This window comes from Coffea arabica, chromosome 3e (genome assembly GCF_036785885.1).
Source record: "Coffea arabica cultivar ET-39 chromosome 3e, Coffea Arabica ET-39 HiFi, whole genome shotgun sequence".
NCBI classification, from domain to species: Eukaryota; Viridiplantae; Streptophyta; class Magnoliopsida; order Gentianales; family Rubiaceae; genus Coffea; species Coffea arabica.
In genome coordinates this window covers 45,536,834-45,552,387 of record NC_092315.1, presented here as the reverse complement: position 1 = coordinate 45,552,387, position 15,554 = coordinate 45,536,834, and the positions used below count along the sequence as shown (strand labels likewise).

At 35.4% G+C, this 15,554-nt stretch overlaps 1 protein-coding gene and 1 long non-coding RNA gene across 2 annotated transcripts; one reads left to right on the top strand and one right to left on the bottom strand.

The window, feature by feature from the left end:
• Nucleotides 1-2,743: 2,743 nt before the first annotated feature.
• On the bottom strand, nucleotides 2,744-4,768 carry LOC113736923 (uncharacterized). The gene is made up of 4 exons (XR_003459858.2): nucleotides 4,473-4,768; nucleotides 4,256-4,352; nucleotides 3,251-3,898; nucleotides 2,744-3,070 (listed from the first exon to the last, which is right to left on the bottom strand). It is a non-coding gene; the product is annotated as an uncharacterized lncRNA (long non-coding RNA).
• A 7,242-nt stretch (nucleotides 4,769-12,010) lies between these two features.
• On the top strand, nucleotides 12,011-14,263 carry LOC113737786 (uncharacterized). Its single transcript, XM_027264962.2, has one exon. The coding sequence runs from the start codon at nucleotides 12,011-12,013 to the stop codon at nucleotides 14,261-14,263; it is 2,253 nt and encodes a 750-aa protein (XP_027120763.2).
• The last annotated feature ends 1,291 nt before the right edge of the window (nucleotides 14,264-15,554 follow it).

Here is a 15,554-nt window from a genome sequence, read left to right as displayed (position 1 = left end):
GAACGCTGCATGAAGAGACTGAACGTATAGTGTAAGAAAGGCAATATAAAGAAGCACAAGGAAAACAGAGTTAGCAGTAAAGGTGTAAAACAACGGTATAAAGCTGATTAAAGCATAGTCCTTCAACGTCTGAGAAAGAAACAAAATGAACTTAAAACGGAAAGAACATGAGGCTAAATATTAAAATTATAGTGCCATGGATACATTCTTTTATTCCCTTTCCGATCGAAGATGATGATGGAAAAACAGGATTTGGATTGGGGCATGAAGAGAACAACTTCGCCATTTCGAAATTCATGGTCTGCAACGAATGTGGCCCAGTTTTGATCAAATTTGGCCGCGGTCATTCCAAGAAAATATGTTCGGTGTCCACTAGCGAGATTGATTGTTGGAGTTTTGGATTCATGTAATCCCGGTGTTATATATTGCGGAAGGGTCTGTGCATAACCAAGTATAAGATATGACCAAGAGGGTGGAAAAAAGGAAAAGAAATGTGTATGCTCACCAAGATGCGCATATCAATGTGATCAAAAGTCGTGCGTAAGCTGGTCTATGTTGTCTTCATACCAAAATTAAAGATTTTTCACTATGTAGAAGTATGAATGTTCATGCCAAAATTTTATAGATTTTTCACTCCGGGCTCTGGCATGTGATGAGCTTGTACAACAAATTCACAAAAATGGTAAAAGAAGCACATGGCGAATAGCAAACAACCAAGTACAAAACCGCTGCTTGAAGGGAACACCACAAAAAAAAAAAAAAAAACCAACAACGGCTACTACTACCAATATTGAGTGCAAAGACACTTCTCAAACAGATTGAAAAGCATAATCATTGATCAGAGTAGCAAGATCTGAAGATTACAGGAGACACTAAACATGCTATACTTTGCAAAGATTTAATCCACAGAGTCATGCATTGAACATGTTAGACCTCGTCAAATAACACCAGAGAAATTAAGCTGGATAATCAGCTCCCAGAAAGGGCATCCAAGAAATCACAACAGACACCAAGAATCTGAAATGTACTGTTCTCAAACTTTAATATTACCCCTTTCTTCAGCAATTAAAAGAAACAAAATAAACCCCAACGAACCTGGTCATAAACATCAACGAACATGCGGTATCAAGAACGAACTACAAAGGACATAAATCAGAATCAAACCGTGAATATGTTGCACTTCTAGTTGTGGATGAAGGAAGTGACAAAGGGAAGAATGTTCATCAAAATTTTGACACTTGTTACTGCTTTTATGCACCTAAAGAAATAAAAAAGTAGAAAGAACAGGAAAAGATTTAGAAGTCTCCCCACAAACCCGCATAAAAAGTGAAGAGAAAAGGCCTTAGGTTGAGGGCATTGAGTGGCATTTACAGATGCATGGGACAATTGTTCTTGATACAAGAGAGAGCTCAGCTCAGGCGGTAAAATTTGATAACCAAGGAAGAAAGGCTGCAGTGCATGGATATGCAGTCAGAAAGAAAGAGAGAGGAGAGAGACGTTTGAAGTTTGAACTTTGAAATAAAGTCGTTGGTGCGCTTGTGGGGTACCGTGAATAACATGTTGCATGGCCTGATATTCATACTCTATGCTCAATTTATAAAACCAAAAGTTTATTTGGGATTTTTTTAAAATAAATTTTTTATAATTTGATGTATGTGAAATCAAAAAAAGAGTTAAAAAATACACAAATGATTGATAAATATTTTTATAATGCATTAATTTTTTTGTGCACACAAAACTTGATGAATCAAAACGAATCAAAATTCTTTCACTGCAATTTTATAATTAACATATATCAATTATAAGATGGTAGACATAGCAAAACTCTGATCTTCAATGATTTTCGCTTATGTATTTAGGGGTTAAAAACAACTAAGTATTTGGGTAATTTGATCTATAAGTTCAATTAAATATGTGGAAATTAATGCTAAGAAAGATCTAGGTAAACTCGTTTATAGATTAATATCGGTTGAGATACGTAGCATAGTTCAAATTTTGCACGCGTCTACATTTTTAGAGTATGAGTAAGCTCACTCAATTAAGTTTTTTTTCTCCCTTTTTAGATAAGATATTAGAATGGTACCAATTTAAGTAGACTTAAAAGTTGGAGTACTAACAAAGAATCATTTTTCGTAGGTGAGGACAGAGGAGATCTTGAAAGGAAGAAGAGGTCAAGAGAGTAATTTTGAAGGTTGAACAAATAATGGACACTTGGAATGCATATATATACGTAAATTTATGTTGGAAATCCGAGCTCTCGGGCAATATCTTTCTCCCCTTACTCCTGTCATTTTGCTTCTTTTCAAACCCTTTTCTTGCTTCAATAACAGACAGAGACAGAGACACTGAGGGCCTAAGGATAACAGTGTGAATGCATAATATTGATTTAATGCATCAATAATGTCAGCCTTGGAAGACCTCCAAATAAAGTGGTAGTAAAAGACAAATGTTTTCTAGAGATGCAAAAGAGGAGCAACGCAAAAAAAGGCATGATTTTCATGTTTTCGAGGTTGTAAGGGGGAACCACTGGAGCTGTCAGGAGTGCAGACCAGCATCAAACCCATGTAGACCGGACACCGGAGGAACAAAAAAAAAATATCGCAATGCGGAGGAAAAAAATTCAAAGAACACTTTCCAATTTTGTTAATGTTTGAATTTTCTTCTATAGAAAAGGAAAATTATCAAATAAACATATGATAAAAACTAATATGGGCGAGAAATAATACTAAGCACGGATCTCAAAGACGCGAACAAGTTGGCAAGAAATAATATAAAACATAGACCTCAAACTTGAGAACTAATTAATTCAGATTATGACAAATTAAGTGGCCTCTCAAGGCAATGGTCTAGATGCAGTCTGTATCTTATTTTAGCCTTTGTAGTCCAGCTCCAGCAGCTGCTAAGTCCTATTTCTCAACTCAATTCTTAGGAGGAACAATAATTTGACCCTTGGCAATCTTGTTTTTGAAAAGTTCCACGAACCCCGGATAACATTGAAAGAAGCTTGTAGAACCGAGGGAGCCATTGCCTTCCAAACTGACATTTCCCGGCCAACTGAACAAAAGATGGCCTGCAAAAGGCAACAAAAAAAAAAGTAAGAGAATCTCCAATTGTTACTGCCTTTTTCTGAGAAAAAATGATGGGTTTAAAAATTCTGCCAGATTCACTCAGCCCATGATCTTCAACCCTTTCTTGCTTAACAGTCCAAGGAAGAACAATAGTAGTATATAATCTTCAAACTAAAACTTACTCTAAAGATGTGACAACAGAGAAATACTCCAATCCATCTCCATCTGCAACCTTGGCAGCAGAGAAGAATTTAGGTACGACGAGTAACTGGCCGCTCTGCACCCGGGCGTCCAATGCCTTCCCACCAGTCATACCCGAAATTCGAATCACACCACTGCCTTTAGCGAAGTAAATCAACTGGAAGGATGCATCAGCGGTATACATGGGGTTAACACGGACAACGGATCCAACTTCACGACATTAGCACATAGTCCCACTTTCTCCAGAAAAGGAAAATTTTCAGGAGTAGCAATGGTCATTGACCCGCCCTGATTGACGTGGATGCTGGGCTTGGCACTTTCAAAGTCGAATAACATCTCGATGTGATCAGCATCTTTGCATGGATCGTGCAACGTTTGACCCTCAACAAGCTTGACAATTAAAGCACCGGTTTGGCACGTCAGGAGCTGATCTGATTCATCTTGGGTGAGATCGAAAGCTCTGGAAACAAAATCAGTCGAGAAACCCCCAAGAACACCCAAGCCTCCTGTCAAGAAGAAATAGTCAAACCGAGAGGAAAAAGAAGGGCAAGATCGTACCTTACCCGAGAGGAAAAATAGAAGGCCTGCGTTCGGGGAGGAAAAAGGGGCGAAGACGGCACCTCCTTGGCCTGTAAGAAGGAAGTCTCAAGAATCGCTTCTCAAACCAGTAAAAGAGAAAAGCATTGAAAGAGAAAGGCAAGAGAATGGTTAAAAAAAACCCCACAACTGCACATGTAGCCAGTACCTAAAACAGAACAGAACCCAAGTCTTCTAAATACCCACAACTGAACATCACTTGTAAGAAGTTATTCTCAAATCAAGAAAAAAAAAAAAGCACAACCACATCATTGAAAGAGCAAGTTTGCAACCTCCCGGAGAGCAAAATAGTAGATCTAGAGGACCCAAAGAACCAAAAAAAAAAAATTTATAGGGGAAACTCACAGCGAAGACGAACCTAACCATAAAGGAAGAACAAGAAAACTTACTACGGAGGAGAGGAGGAGAAGCGAACAGACGGCAGCCGATTTGGATGACTGAAACCCAGAGAAAGCGAGAGACAGAGGCTTGATGGGCATTGTGCGGCTCGAGAAGGGAAACAAGAACAAATAGCAAAAACATCAGTTTCATGCTAAAGAAAAGATAATGCAGAAAACTCACAGCAAAGACTGCATGTCACCGAAAAGGAAGAAAAAGAAAACTCACCACGGAGGAAGAGGAGGAGAACCAAACGTCTGGACCGCTGCAACCCAGAGAACGCGAGAGCTCGAGGCTTGATGCTTCTTGCGTGGTAAGAAGGGAACCGGATATCTCAGCAGGATCCTACCCCAGGGCTCAGAACAGCCGGATAAGCAAGAGAGCAACATTGCCCAAAAGGAGGAGAGAGAGAGAAGACAGTGGGAAGAAGGGGCATGTGATACAGCCACATAGAGGAAAGGAATGTTCCTCAGTGTCTTTGAACACTTTTGTAAAGTTCTCTCGAGCCGTTGCTCGCACTTGTAAATTTTTTCCTTACTATAATGAAAGTATCCTATCGTTTCGACAAAAAAAAAAGATACAGCCACATAGAGAGAACGCGGCAGACAACGCAGCAGGAGGCACATGGGATACTGACGGAGGACAAGCAGCGCGCAATGCGCGAACAACACAACGCTCCCAACCCACATGCGCGGCACGTGAGAGGACGACGAAAACCTCCAGGTCATCACAGCTCTTCGCACGTTATCTACTTATGTTGATAAAATCCCTCTTCCAACTCTTTAACTTTTCAAACCAGTGCTTCAAGTTGTTGGGAGTTGAGAGAAGTAAATGGACATGATCTTATTACTTTTACAAGTGTATCCTTACATTAAAAAAGCCTAAAAAAACCTTTTAAAGTATATAATTGTAACAAAACTGATAGCTTTAGGTTTAAGCACTTTTTAGTTTGTTTGTTGTACGAGTCAATAAGAAACTAAAATAATAATGGACTCTCTTATAAAGATATGCATCATAATCTCTCATTCTAGTTGTCCAGGACTGGGAGATATTATTGAAGAGGGTTAATCCTAAAAGATTATTAAAATTTTATAATAATTCAAATAATCAAGTGACAGATCAAGAATAAGTTATGTGCAACACATTCTACTCACTCTTGTTCGATTAAGCATCAAGCGATGGATTTTATCTGATCTAAGTATGCAAAAAGCACAATCAAATTCTTGTAATCAACTAATATATGTGAAATTTTAGATTTCCTTCATTAGCAATTGTGGAAATTCATAAGGCAAAAAGGAATTTCATCATACATCCCAGGTCTTTTTTTTTTTTTTGGGAACGATATCATTCCTATAATCTAATATATCCACTGGATTTGTTGAAATTTACAGCATAACTGCTCTCATGAAAATGCAACGGTAGTTGCTCGAAATGACATTAGGCAACACACACTTTAGTGTAGTGAAAATATGATATGATTTGAGGTACAAAATTCACACTTTAGTGAATTTTCTCCATTGTCACATTACATGTTATCTAGTTAAGACTAGTTAGATAGTAGTAATTACAATTTCTCTTGTTTTAATTGATTATTAGTCTAGATAATAAAGGAAAAAAGGTCTTACTATTTGTAAACTTGCTTCCTATAGGATGGACCCGACTTATACTCTAAACTACTAATTAACCTGTATACTTGCAGCAAAATGGATGTAATTTGGAATTAACTTGTACTCATATTTAAAAACCCGTTAGATTTTAAGAATGCAATGTTCAAGACCGTATCGTAACAAGGGAGGGACGCATAGAATTATACTTTGCTGAAATATTTCTTGAAATTTTCTTTTACAATAAAATGCCTAATATTAGATCACTTGTAAATGCCTCTAAAGCCTATTTTGTGTTCGTAGCATCCACATTCTTTTAAAAGCAGCCTGGTATTAGTTAAAAATAGTAAAGATCGTAGACTCAATATAATTTGCCTGAAATTTAACAGGACCAAATTGATTAATTTTCTAAATATCAAGGACTAAATTTGCTTCCTTGAAACGAAAAGAACCATTTTATCCACATCCTAATTGTTGAGGACCAAAATCTAATTCATTTAGGACTGAGGGGGAAGGCAATCGCCGGAAGAGAGGTGAACGGAGTTCTGGAGGGTGGTTGCCCCTTTCTTTTGGTTCTGTTCCTCTGCCGATGATCTCAAAAAAAAAAAAAAAAAAATTCAATTCCTTCTTTCTAAATCCTAATTCTATATATTTTTCCATGTGAAATACTTAGAGGCAAAAATTAGTTTTGGATGACAATCATTTTCTTGCACAGTTGCGCGTGCCTATTACACGTTTTAATTTATAACAAACTCAAAGAAGTCTTTGCAGTTGGTGGAGCCAGTGACCCATCTTAGGTGGCGTTTGGTTCGCATGTTGAAATCGGATTCGGATTCGAAAGCATTCATCCTGGATTTGGAATGGAATCAATCATTACAATACATTTGTTTGATTCAGTGCCAAGAATGTATATCATTATTATAGTTGATGTTTGATTTGTTGGTTCTTTGTAAATGGGATATAAGAAATTTTTACTAATTAAATATATTAGTAAATTTAGTATAACTAATTAATAATTTCTATTACTAAACATGTATAATTATTAGTATAATTAATAATATCAATTATATTACATGTATTAATATATATTATATAATACATATAACTAATAATATTATTATTATAAGTTTGTAGCTAATTAAATTAAATATTATATATGTAATTAAATATAAATATACAAATGTTATAATATAAATATATAATTATAATTATATAATATATAAAAATATTAATTATACTAATATTTTATATAAATATAATACATATTACATATTAAATATAGTTATTAGTATTTATTATTATATTTAAAATAATAATAATAATTATAATTATATAATTTATTAACATTATATACATGTATATATTATAATTATATGCACATATAATATACATTCATATATATTATAAATATATTATTATATAATATTAATAAATTTATAATATATATTATATAAATATAATTATATTTAACTAAATAATTATACTATATATTTGTATAATATACTAATATTATAATAAAATATATAATTATAATATATTATATATATTATAATATAAATATAAATATATAAATTTAATATATATAAATATTAATTATACTAAATATTATGTAATTATAAGATTTGGGAATCACACTTGGGTTTTGGACAAAACCCACCAACTTATTAAGGAATGGTGGAATGCTAAATTTTTAGACATCATTCTAAAATTTCAATGCCGATAGTAGTAAACCAAATATGAATCATGAGGTTTATTTCAATTTTCCATTCCGAAACCCTTTTACCAAACGCCACCTTAATGTGATAACTTATCTTTTGAAAGAACAATTAAAAAGTGAATTAAATAATGATGGGAAAATGACCGGTTTCATCCCTCACATTTCACAAAATTATTCTTTTCGTCCCTCACTTTTAAAACGAAACAATTTCATCCTTGACATTTAAAAACTGAAGTTATTACATCCCTGAACCCAATTTTTAATATGAATCAAACCATCTATCAACCTAATTACAAATTTTGAGGGTATAATTGGTAGATCATTTGACTAACTCAACTTGATATTCACGTGAAATTTAATGAAACCAAAAATAAAAAATAAAAAATTATAACATAAAAAAGAAGAATTAATCTTTCCTACATTGTCATTGTATACACTGATGGGTTTATGTACCTGCCATATCATTTCAATTTAAATTTAAACACCAAATTTTGTATTTATGATATACATGTTGACTCACAAGCGTATATAGTAACGGTACATGAAAAGATTTATCCAAAAAAAGAAATCCTATTATTCCAAGACAAAGAATGACCTTTTATGTTATACTTTTTATTTTTTTTGGTTCAATAAATGTCATGTGAATATGATATATCAATTCTATCTCCGAAATTTATTACTGGGTTATTGGATGGTTTGATTCAAATTGACAATTAGGTTCAGGGATGTAATAAGTTTAATTTTTAAATATCAGGGACCAAATTGCTTCGTTTTAAAAGTGAGGGATGAAAAGAATATTTTTGTGAAATACAAGGGATGAAATAGGTCATTTTCCCAATAATGATTAATGGTACAAATAAGTTACTACCACCCAATAAATGCTGCAAGTTGTCAAGTGAAAAGGATCTTCCGTTTATTTAAATGTAATTAAAGGCCTGCCGCTTGAGCTTCTCAATCACAACATGTACTAGTAATAAGCATTTAGCTGTACGTGTCTTTTGTGGTGGACATAAGGTGTAAACTATTTAGCCAAACCTGCTTTTTTTAAAAATATTTTCAGGTTCATTTATTTAAGATGCGTTTGATAAAATTAAAATCTCAAATTTGAAGTTTGAAATCTGAAATTTGAATCCGTTAAGTTATTGAATCGTAAATACTGAAATCATAATATTTGAGCTTATTCTGCATTAAATGAAATCCTACACAATTCAAACCCATTTAATTAATTAAAATGCCCTATTTCTCATTATCAAATATGCCTAAACATGTTAAAGATCTGAATACATTAAGTAAGTTTAAGTGCTGAATTAGGTAATCAAGTAGGATTTCAGTTTAAGAAACTTAAAATTGCATTCAAGTGTACATTTTTATTTATCAAACTAGTTTTTTCAGCCTCGCACGAGGATGCCCTGAGTCTGTGTTTTGCTTATCAGTAGCAAACTTTATTGTGATTTGTTAAACACATTTATTGGGTATTTCAGTTGCAAGGGGATACGATTCTAGCTGTTGTTTTATTTACCCAATGCCAGTGGCATTGCTGAGCATCTTCAATTGCATTCGACACATTGCGCTGAGAATGCAATTATTCGTCCTGTGATGATGCAGGATTGCTTTCAAATTGGCTCTAGACCATATGAAATAACACTAACAAAGCACACTTTTATTCAGCAAGCTGTAACTGTTCATGATCTAGCTATTCACAATTATTATCAGTTGACTCGTTTTGGAGATTTGGAATCCCTCATTGATCATGCTAATCCAAAAAATAAGTATGGCTGGCTAATTTTACGCAAAAAGAAAATTCTCTGTAGCTTGCTTTGTTTATATGAGTGGTTATAGTTTAATAATGATTTTGAGTTGCATTGTAGTTATTACTTGGATTGGGTATTCATGCTTTGCCAGCAAGTACGATAATTGTAGGGAGGAGAATGCACAAGTGCAAGAATTCGTGGTTAGTAATGAAGAATAGTATATCGTGATAAGCTGAAGATGCGTTTGATAGGGATATTGGGTATTAATTTGATTTGCTACTCACTATTATTGTTCCTAGGGTGGCAAATGAATCGAGCCACTTGCAAGCGGATTGTGAGTGGATTGAGTCCGAGCTCGAGCCAAGTTCAAGTTGATCAAGTCAAACTTGAGCTCGAATTCTAGTTCAAAAATACGAAATTCGCTAGTTCGCGAGTCGATTCGAGCTCGATTATATATATATATATATATATATATATATATATATATTATTTTTTATTTTAATAATAAATTTATATATATATATTCATAATATTTTATTATTTGTTAAGAAAAATTATTATTTTATTTATTTTTTAAAAATAAAATACTTATTTTTATAAATTTTTTAAAATCGAGCTCGAGTTCGAGGTCCACTTGAATTTAAGTCAAGTTCATGTTTGAGTTTTACATTTTAAGCTCATCGAACTCGAGTTCGAACTTCATAAATCTAGGTTGAGACTTGATTCGATTAAACCAAAACTCGACTTGTCTTGGTGCATTTGCACTCCTAATTGTTCCCATGTCTGGCACGAATGAACAAAAAATCGGACCTCAATGTGGAAGGAAAGTCGAGAGCGGCACAAGTAGCAGCAATTCATGTCAATATAGCAATCACATAGTGTGCTTGACTCCAAGTCCAGAATCCAAAATAGAGAAGGGAAAGGTGGGGGGATGTAGGAGGAATGAAAATTTTGTACAAAGAGGGAGATGGAGGGGGCCTAGTTCTTGGACAAACACCAAAGCCACAAAAAGGAAGGGAGGAGAAGTGAAGGGAGAGGAAAGACATTTGTAGAGGGTGCAAATGAGTCTAATCAAATTGAATACTCTTATGTTTAAATTGTTTGATTGTTTTAACGAGTTTGAAATTTTGTTAAAATTTGAATGATTTATTAGCGGAATTGAGATTGAATAAAATTTTTTTAATTCAATTTAAATGTTATCGAATATAAAACGGTGTTCAATTTTGAATTGCTTAATTTACAAATTAAAATTAAACGAACTCTTACCAAATGAAACTCGATTTAAATACGGATTAGGTTGACTTATTTTTCAATTCTAGACATTTGTTTGGTGCTTGGGGGGTGGTGAGTGAAAAAGGAAATTTTTTTTTTTTTTTTTGGGGGTTCAGGCCTACGGCCGTGGATATTGGAGAGAGAAGGAGAGAGAAGGACATGGCGGCAGCTAGACAGTGGTCAGGGAAAGGCTGCTAGGGTTTGATTTGAAGAAGGAGGTCAAACCCAGACGACAACTTATGAAACGCCACTGGATTTGTTGAAATTTACAGCATAACCGCTCTCACGAAAATGCGCCTGAAGTTGCTCTAAATTACGCAGGCAACTCAAACCTTATTATAGTGAAAATATGATATGATTTGAGGTACAAAATTCAAAAGGACAAACCACTCTTACAGCAAAATTCAATCGTATTGCTCTTACAGAAACCACTATTACTTTTTCTTGTAACGTAAATGACAAACTGAAGGCACACAGAAGTAGAACTACAGAAGAACAACAAAGAGAGTAGAACTCAGTCAGGTAATGATGTTCAATCCTATGTCAATCATGTTTCCTATTTCTCCTGATTGTTGCTAGCATTTGACATTTACTGACAGCTTGTTCAGAAATATAGGTTGTGTTTGGATTGCATTTTCCGTCATTTTTCATGAAAAAATTACTGTAGCGATTTGATATATGTGAGGAAAAAAGATGATAGGGAAATGTGATAACGGAAAATGATAATATTTTCCGACGGAAACAAGCAATCCAAGCATGGCCATAGAATGCAATTTTTGTACTTTCTTATGCAAGTTCCCCCGCCCCCCCCCCCCCCTCCCTTTCTTTCTTGAGGATACCAACTAGAGAGCAGAAAGAATTACACATATACCTTTAAACCTTGGTGTTGCTGAATTGTCAGATGATATATATATATATATATATATATATATTTGAAAATGGTTGCACGAATGGAAGGTCGCCATGTACATTTTGATAGACTTGTTTTGACCTCACACTAGCTTATAGAAGCCTCTAAAACTCAACAATCCTTTAGAGGATCCTGAATTTGGATCTTAACCACTTCCGTTTACCCCAGACCTTCAAAATGGAATTGGTCCGTTTTGAAGTATTTACAGATGCTTCTACATGATTGAAGGTTTTGGATCATAACAGACAACTAAAGTCCAGAAAGGCTTGAAGAAAACTAGTGTTAGAAATCTCATTGTGGATGTGTAGGAAAACTTTTGGTTTGTACTGACACAATTTCCCTGTGTAATAAGGTCTTTAGGCCAATCATTTCGTCATTTTAAAGACAATGCATCCATGTTTCTGTTAGAAGTCTCAAATGGGGTTCTTATGCAGATTTTCACCTTTTTTCATCTATTGTTCTTGAGAAATTTTGTATATGACAAAAGCCTAATCCATCTTGTGTCATTGTCTATGTCTTTGATGCTGGAATTTGTCCTTGCTTCCTGTCCAGTTTCTCTTCTTTATAGGTGGATTGCTGTCGTGAATAAAGAGAGGAAAGGAGAGGAAAGAACCAAAAATTGCATGGCCTTCCCCATTCCAGACAGAGTAAAGAGGCTATGGGATGAGTGGAATCTTCGTGCTGCTGTTCTCATCAGTCTCTTCTTCCAAGTGGTGCTAATATGCTGTGCAACATCACGTAAAAGAACAGGAAACATGATAGTGACCGCTACAATCTGGTTATTTTATCTGCTTGCTGATTGGTTTGCTGCTTTTGCTGTTGGGCTCATCTCCAACGGTCAAAGTAATAATTGTCCTGAGAAATTTGCAGTAAATCAAGACCTTGCAGCATTTTGGGCTCCATTTCTATTGCTACATCTTGGAGGCCCTGATAATATTACCGCCTTCTCGCTTGAAGACAATGAGTTGTGGATTAGGCATCTGCTTGGGCTTATCATTCAGCTTGCTGCTGTTGCTTATGTTTTTTCACAATCCTTGCGTAACGTATTCGAAGTCCCCACAATACTCTTGATTTTCGCTGGAACTATTAAATATGCTGAGCGAACACGGGCTCTATATTTAGCTTGTTTGGGTAATATTAAAGATTCTATGCTTCCACCGCCAGATGCTGGACCAAACTATGCCCAGCTTATGGAGGAGTACACATCTAAGGAAGCTGCTCAAGTTCCAGTTGAGATAGAGATAGTGAAGGAACATGAGAGAGGCACTCAGACTTCTGCAAATCCAGAGGAAGAAAATTTGAGTCCTGAAGACATCAGTGATATAGATATTGTGCAAAATGGGTATGAATTTTTTACCACTTTTAGGGGCCTGATTGTTGACCATATGTTTAGCTTACATGAGCGCAGTAAGAGCAGAAAATTTTTCTTCCAAAGGTCTGCATTTGATGCTTTCAGAGTAATGGAGGTGGAGCTCAATTTCATATATGATACTCTCTACACTAAGATGGCTGTGGTACACAGTAAAAAAGGTTACTGTCTTCGATTGATCTGCTCTATACTTATAGTGCTTTGTTTTGAGAGATTTGCATCACATCATAAACCCAATATTAACCATTTTGATGTTGCTACTACCTACATTTTGCTTTCGGGTGCTGTTCTCTTGGATTTTGCGGCTTTTACTAAGCTCATTTTCTCAGACTGGACCATAGTCAAGCTTAAGAATCTCACAGTAAAATCAATTGTATATGCAGTCCGTGAAAAGCTGTCATGTTCCAAAAGGTGGTCTAATACCATTTGGCAATGTAACTTGATAAACTTTTGCATGAATCAACGTTGGAGATGGTTAGATATTGCAGCTGAAACCGTTGGAATCAAGGATGTTCTTGATGAAATGTACTACAAGGAAGACATTGTCATTCCAGAGGACTTAAAGGATTTCATCTTTAATGAGCTCAAGGTTAAAGCTACCAAAGCAAAAACCACAAATGTTGCTAAAGAGATATACTCAGCAAGAGGTGATTGGGCACTGTTGGATTACACCAGTCACTACCCATATCCCACCATTTCATCAAGTGTAGGTGACGAAGTTGAATTTGATGAGAGCCTGTTGCTGTGGCATATTGCCACTGAGCTATGCTATTGCATGAGTCCTGATGATGGCAATTCCAATCGCAATTATTGTAAGCTTATATCTGATTACATGTTGTATCTTTTGGTTATGAGGCCTAATTTGATGTCTGCAGTTGCTGGCATTGGACAAATTCGATTTCGGGACACATGTGAAGAAGCTAAGAAGTTCTTCAGCAGGTGGAAATCAGAACTAATTATAAGAACCCCAGGCTTGGGAATTTGCAGAAAATTGATCACCTGCTGCATTGCCCAAAATGGATTACCTGGAAGAGAATCAAGTTCAGTAAATCGAAAAAGAAATGCATGTGAAATGCTAGATAAAGTAAATGCTCTTGTTAAAGCCATTGAGGTGAAGGGAGATAGAAGCAAATCAGTATTGTTCGATGCCTGCAGGCTTGCAAAAGATTTGAAAAAGTTGAATGATAATAAAAGGTGGGAGATAATGAGTAAAGTGTGGGTGGAACTGCTGTCCTATGCTGCCAGTCACTGCCGAGCAAATGCTCATGCTCAGCAGCTCAGTAAAGGTGGTGAGCTCATTACTTTTGTTTGGATACTGATGGCTCATTTTGGATTGGGAGAGCAATTCCGAATTGAGGCGGGACATGCAAGAGCAAAACTGATTGTCGGAAAATAGCAACTAAGAGTGACCATTTTCATTCTAGCTGTAAAATGAAAGAGTTCTCCAACTTGGATGTACTCCTTGACTTGGTGAGTTTTGTGAGTTGCGAAAGACTTCCCTTGTCCCTTTTTTTTTTTTGAGTTTCAATTTCAGAGCCACAATTCACACTAGTGCTTTTTATAAGATGTGCTGATTTATCTTATGTTTCCTGTGGCTTTGGTATCAAGTGAGCATTATGTGAAGTTTTTTCATATGTCATTCACACACATTAGGATCTGTGTTCCAATATGTTGCCTGTTGGGATCTGCTTTTCTTTCTCTGTTTGAAAAACGAATATACTTTTATGACAAAAACATGAAAAGCTGGATTACCAATATTTCATGGGGAGAAGGAACTGCTAACTGAATCTCATCTCTCCAACCAAATAACTTGTAAAAGGCATAACAGGTGTAAGTAGTACAGTAGTATCCATCTTGTGAAACAGTCACCTCAGTTCATCTTCCTCATTTGATACCGATACTGACACTTTTGTAGAACTTAAAACTTACACTTTTCCTCTTTTAGTGAATCAACAATCAGTTATTCCATTTTTCTGAACGATTATTCACATCATTTGAGCTGATTTCAGCGCTTTTCTCTGCTCCAAGTTAGCTAAGGACGGAGGTAAAATAGAATTCAACTGAGGAGGTTCTCTTATAAAACAAAGAATAAACAAAATGAAGTTTCTAATTCTTATAATCTTATTATGATTATGATTATTTTGTTTTTTCGGTTTTGACCCTTTCTTTAGTGAGTGCAGACTGCAGACCATAATACACGTCAAGGCAACTGCAATGCTAGTGGTAAAAAGTAAGATAATGTTATTTTTCCAGGCCAAACCATTTTTTTTAACTTCCCACCTCTCTCCACACCCTTCCCACTCCCAATTGTTGGGTCCAAAATTTGAACCCTCAACATAATAGCGGGGGGAGTCCCTAACCACTTGACCAACTTAGATTCTTCTGTCTGAGAAAACAAGTTTCATCGGCTAAAAGACTCACATCTGAAAAGTGTAACATGTTGTTTTCATAGGTATCACGAACTATATCTTCTGGAATTGTGCAGGTGTCAAAATGTCAATTCTTTTGGGCTGAAGAAACAAATGACCATTTCTTGTCTTCCAGCATCATGATTTACACATATTTGCGATTTTTTCCCTCTTCTAGTAGTGCAGGATCTAGTTTGACATTGAGCTGATGGCGATTGTACTATGCTGCATTGACAGCAAAGAGGGAGGTGGTGGGTGTCATTTCCAGCAGAATTTGCT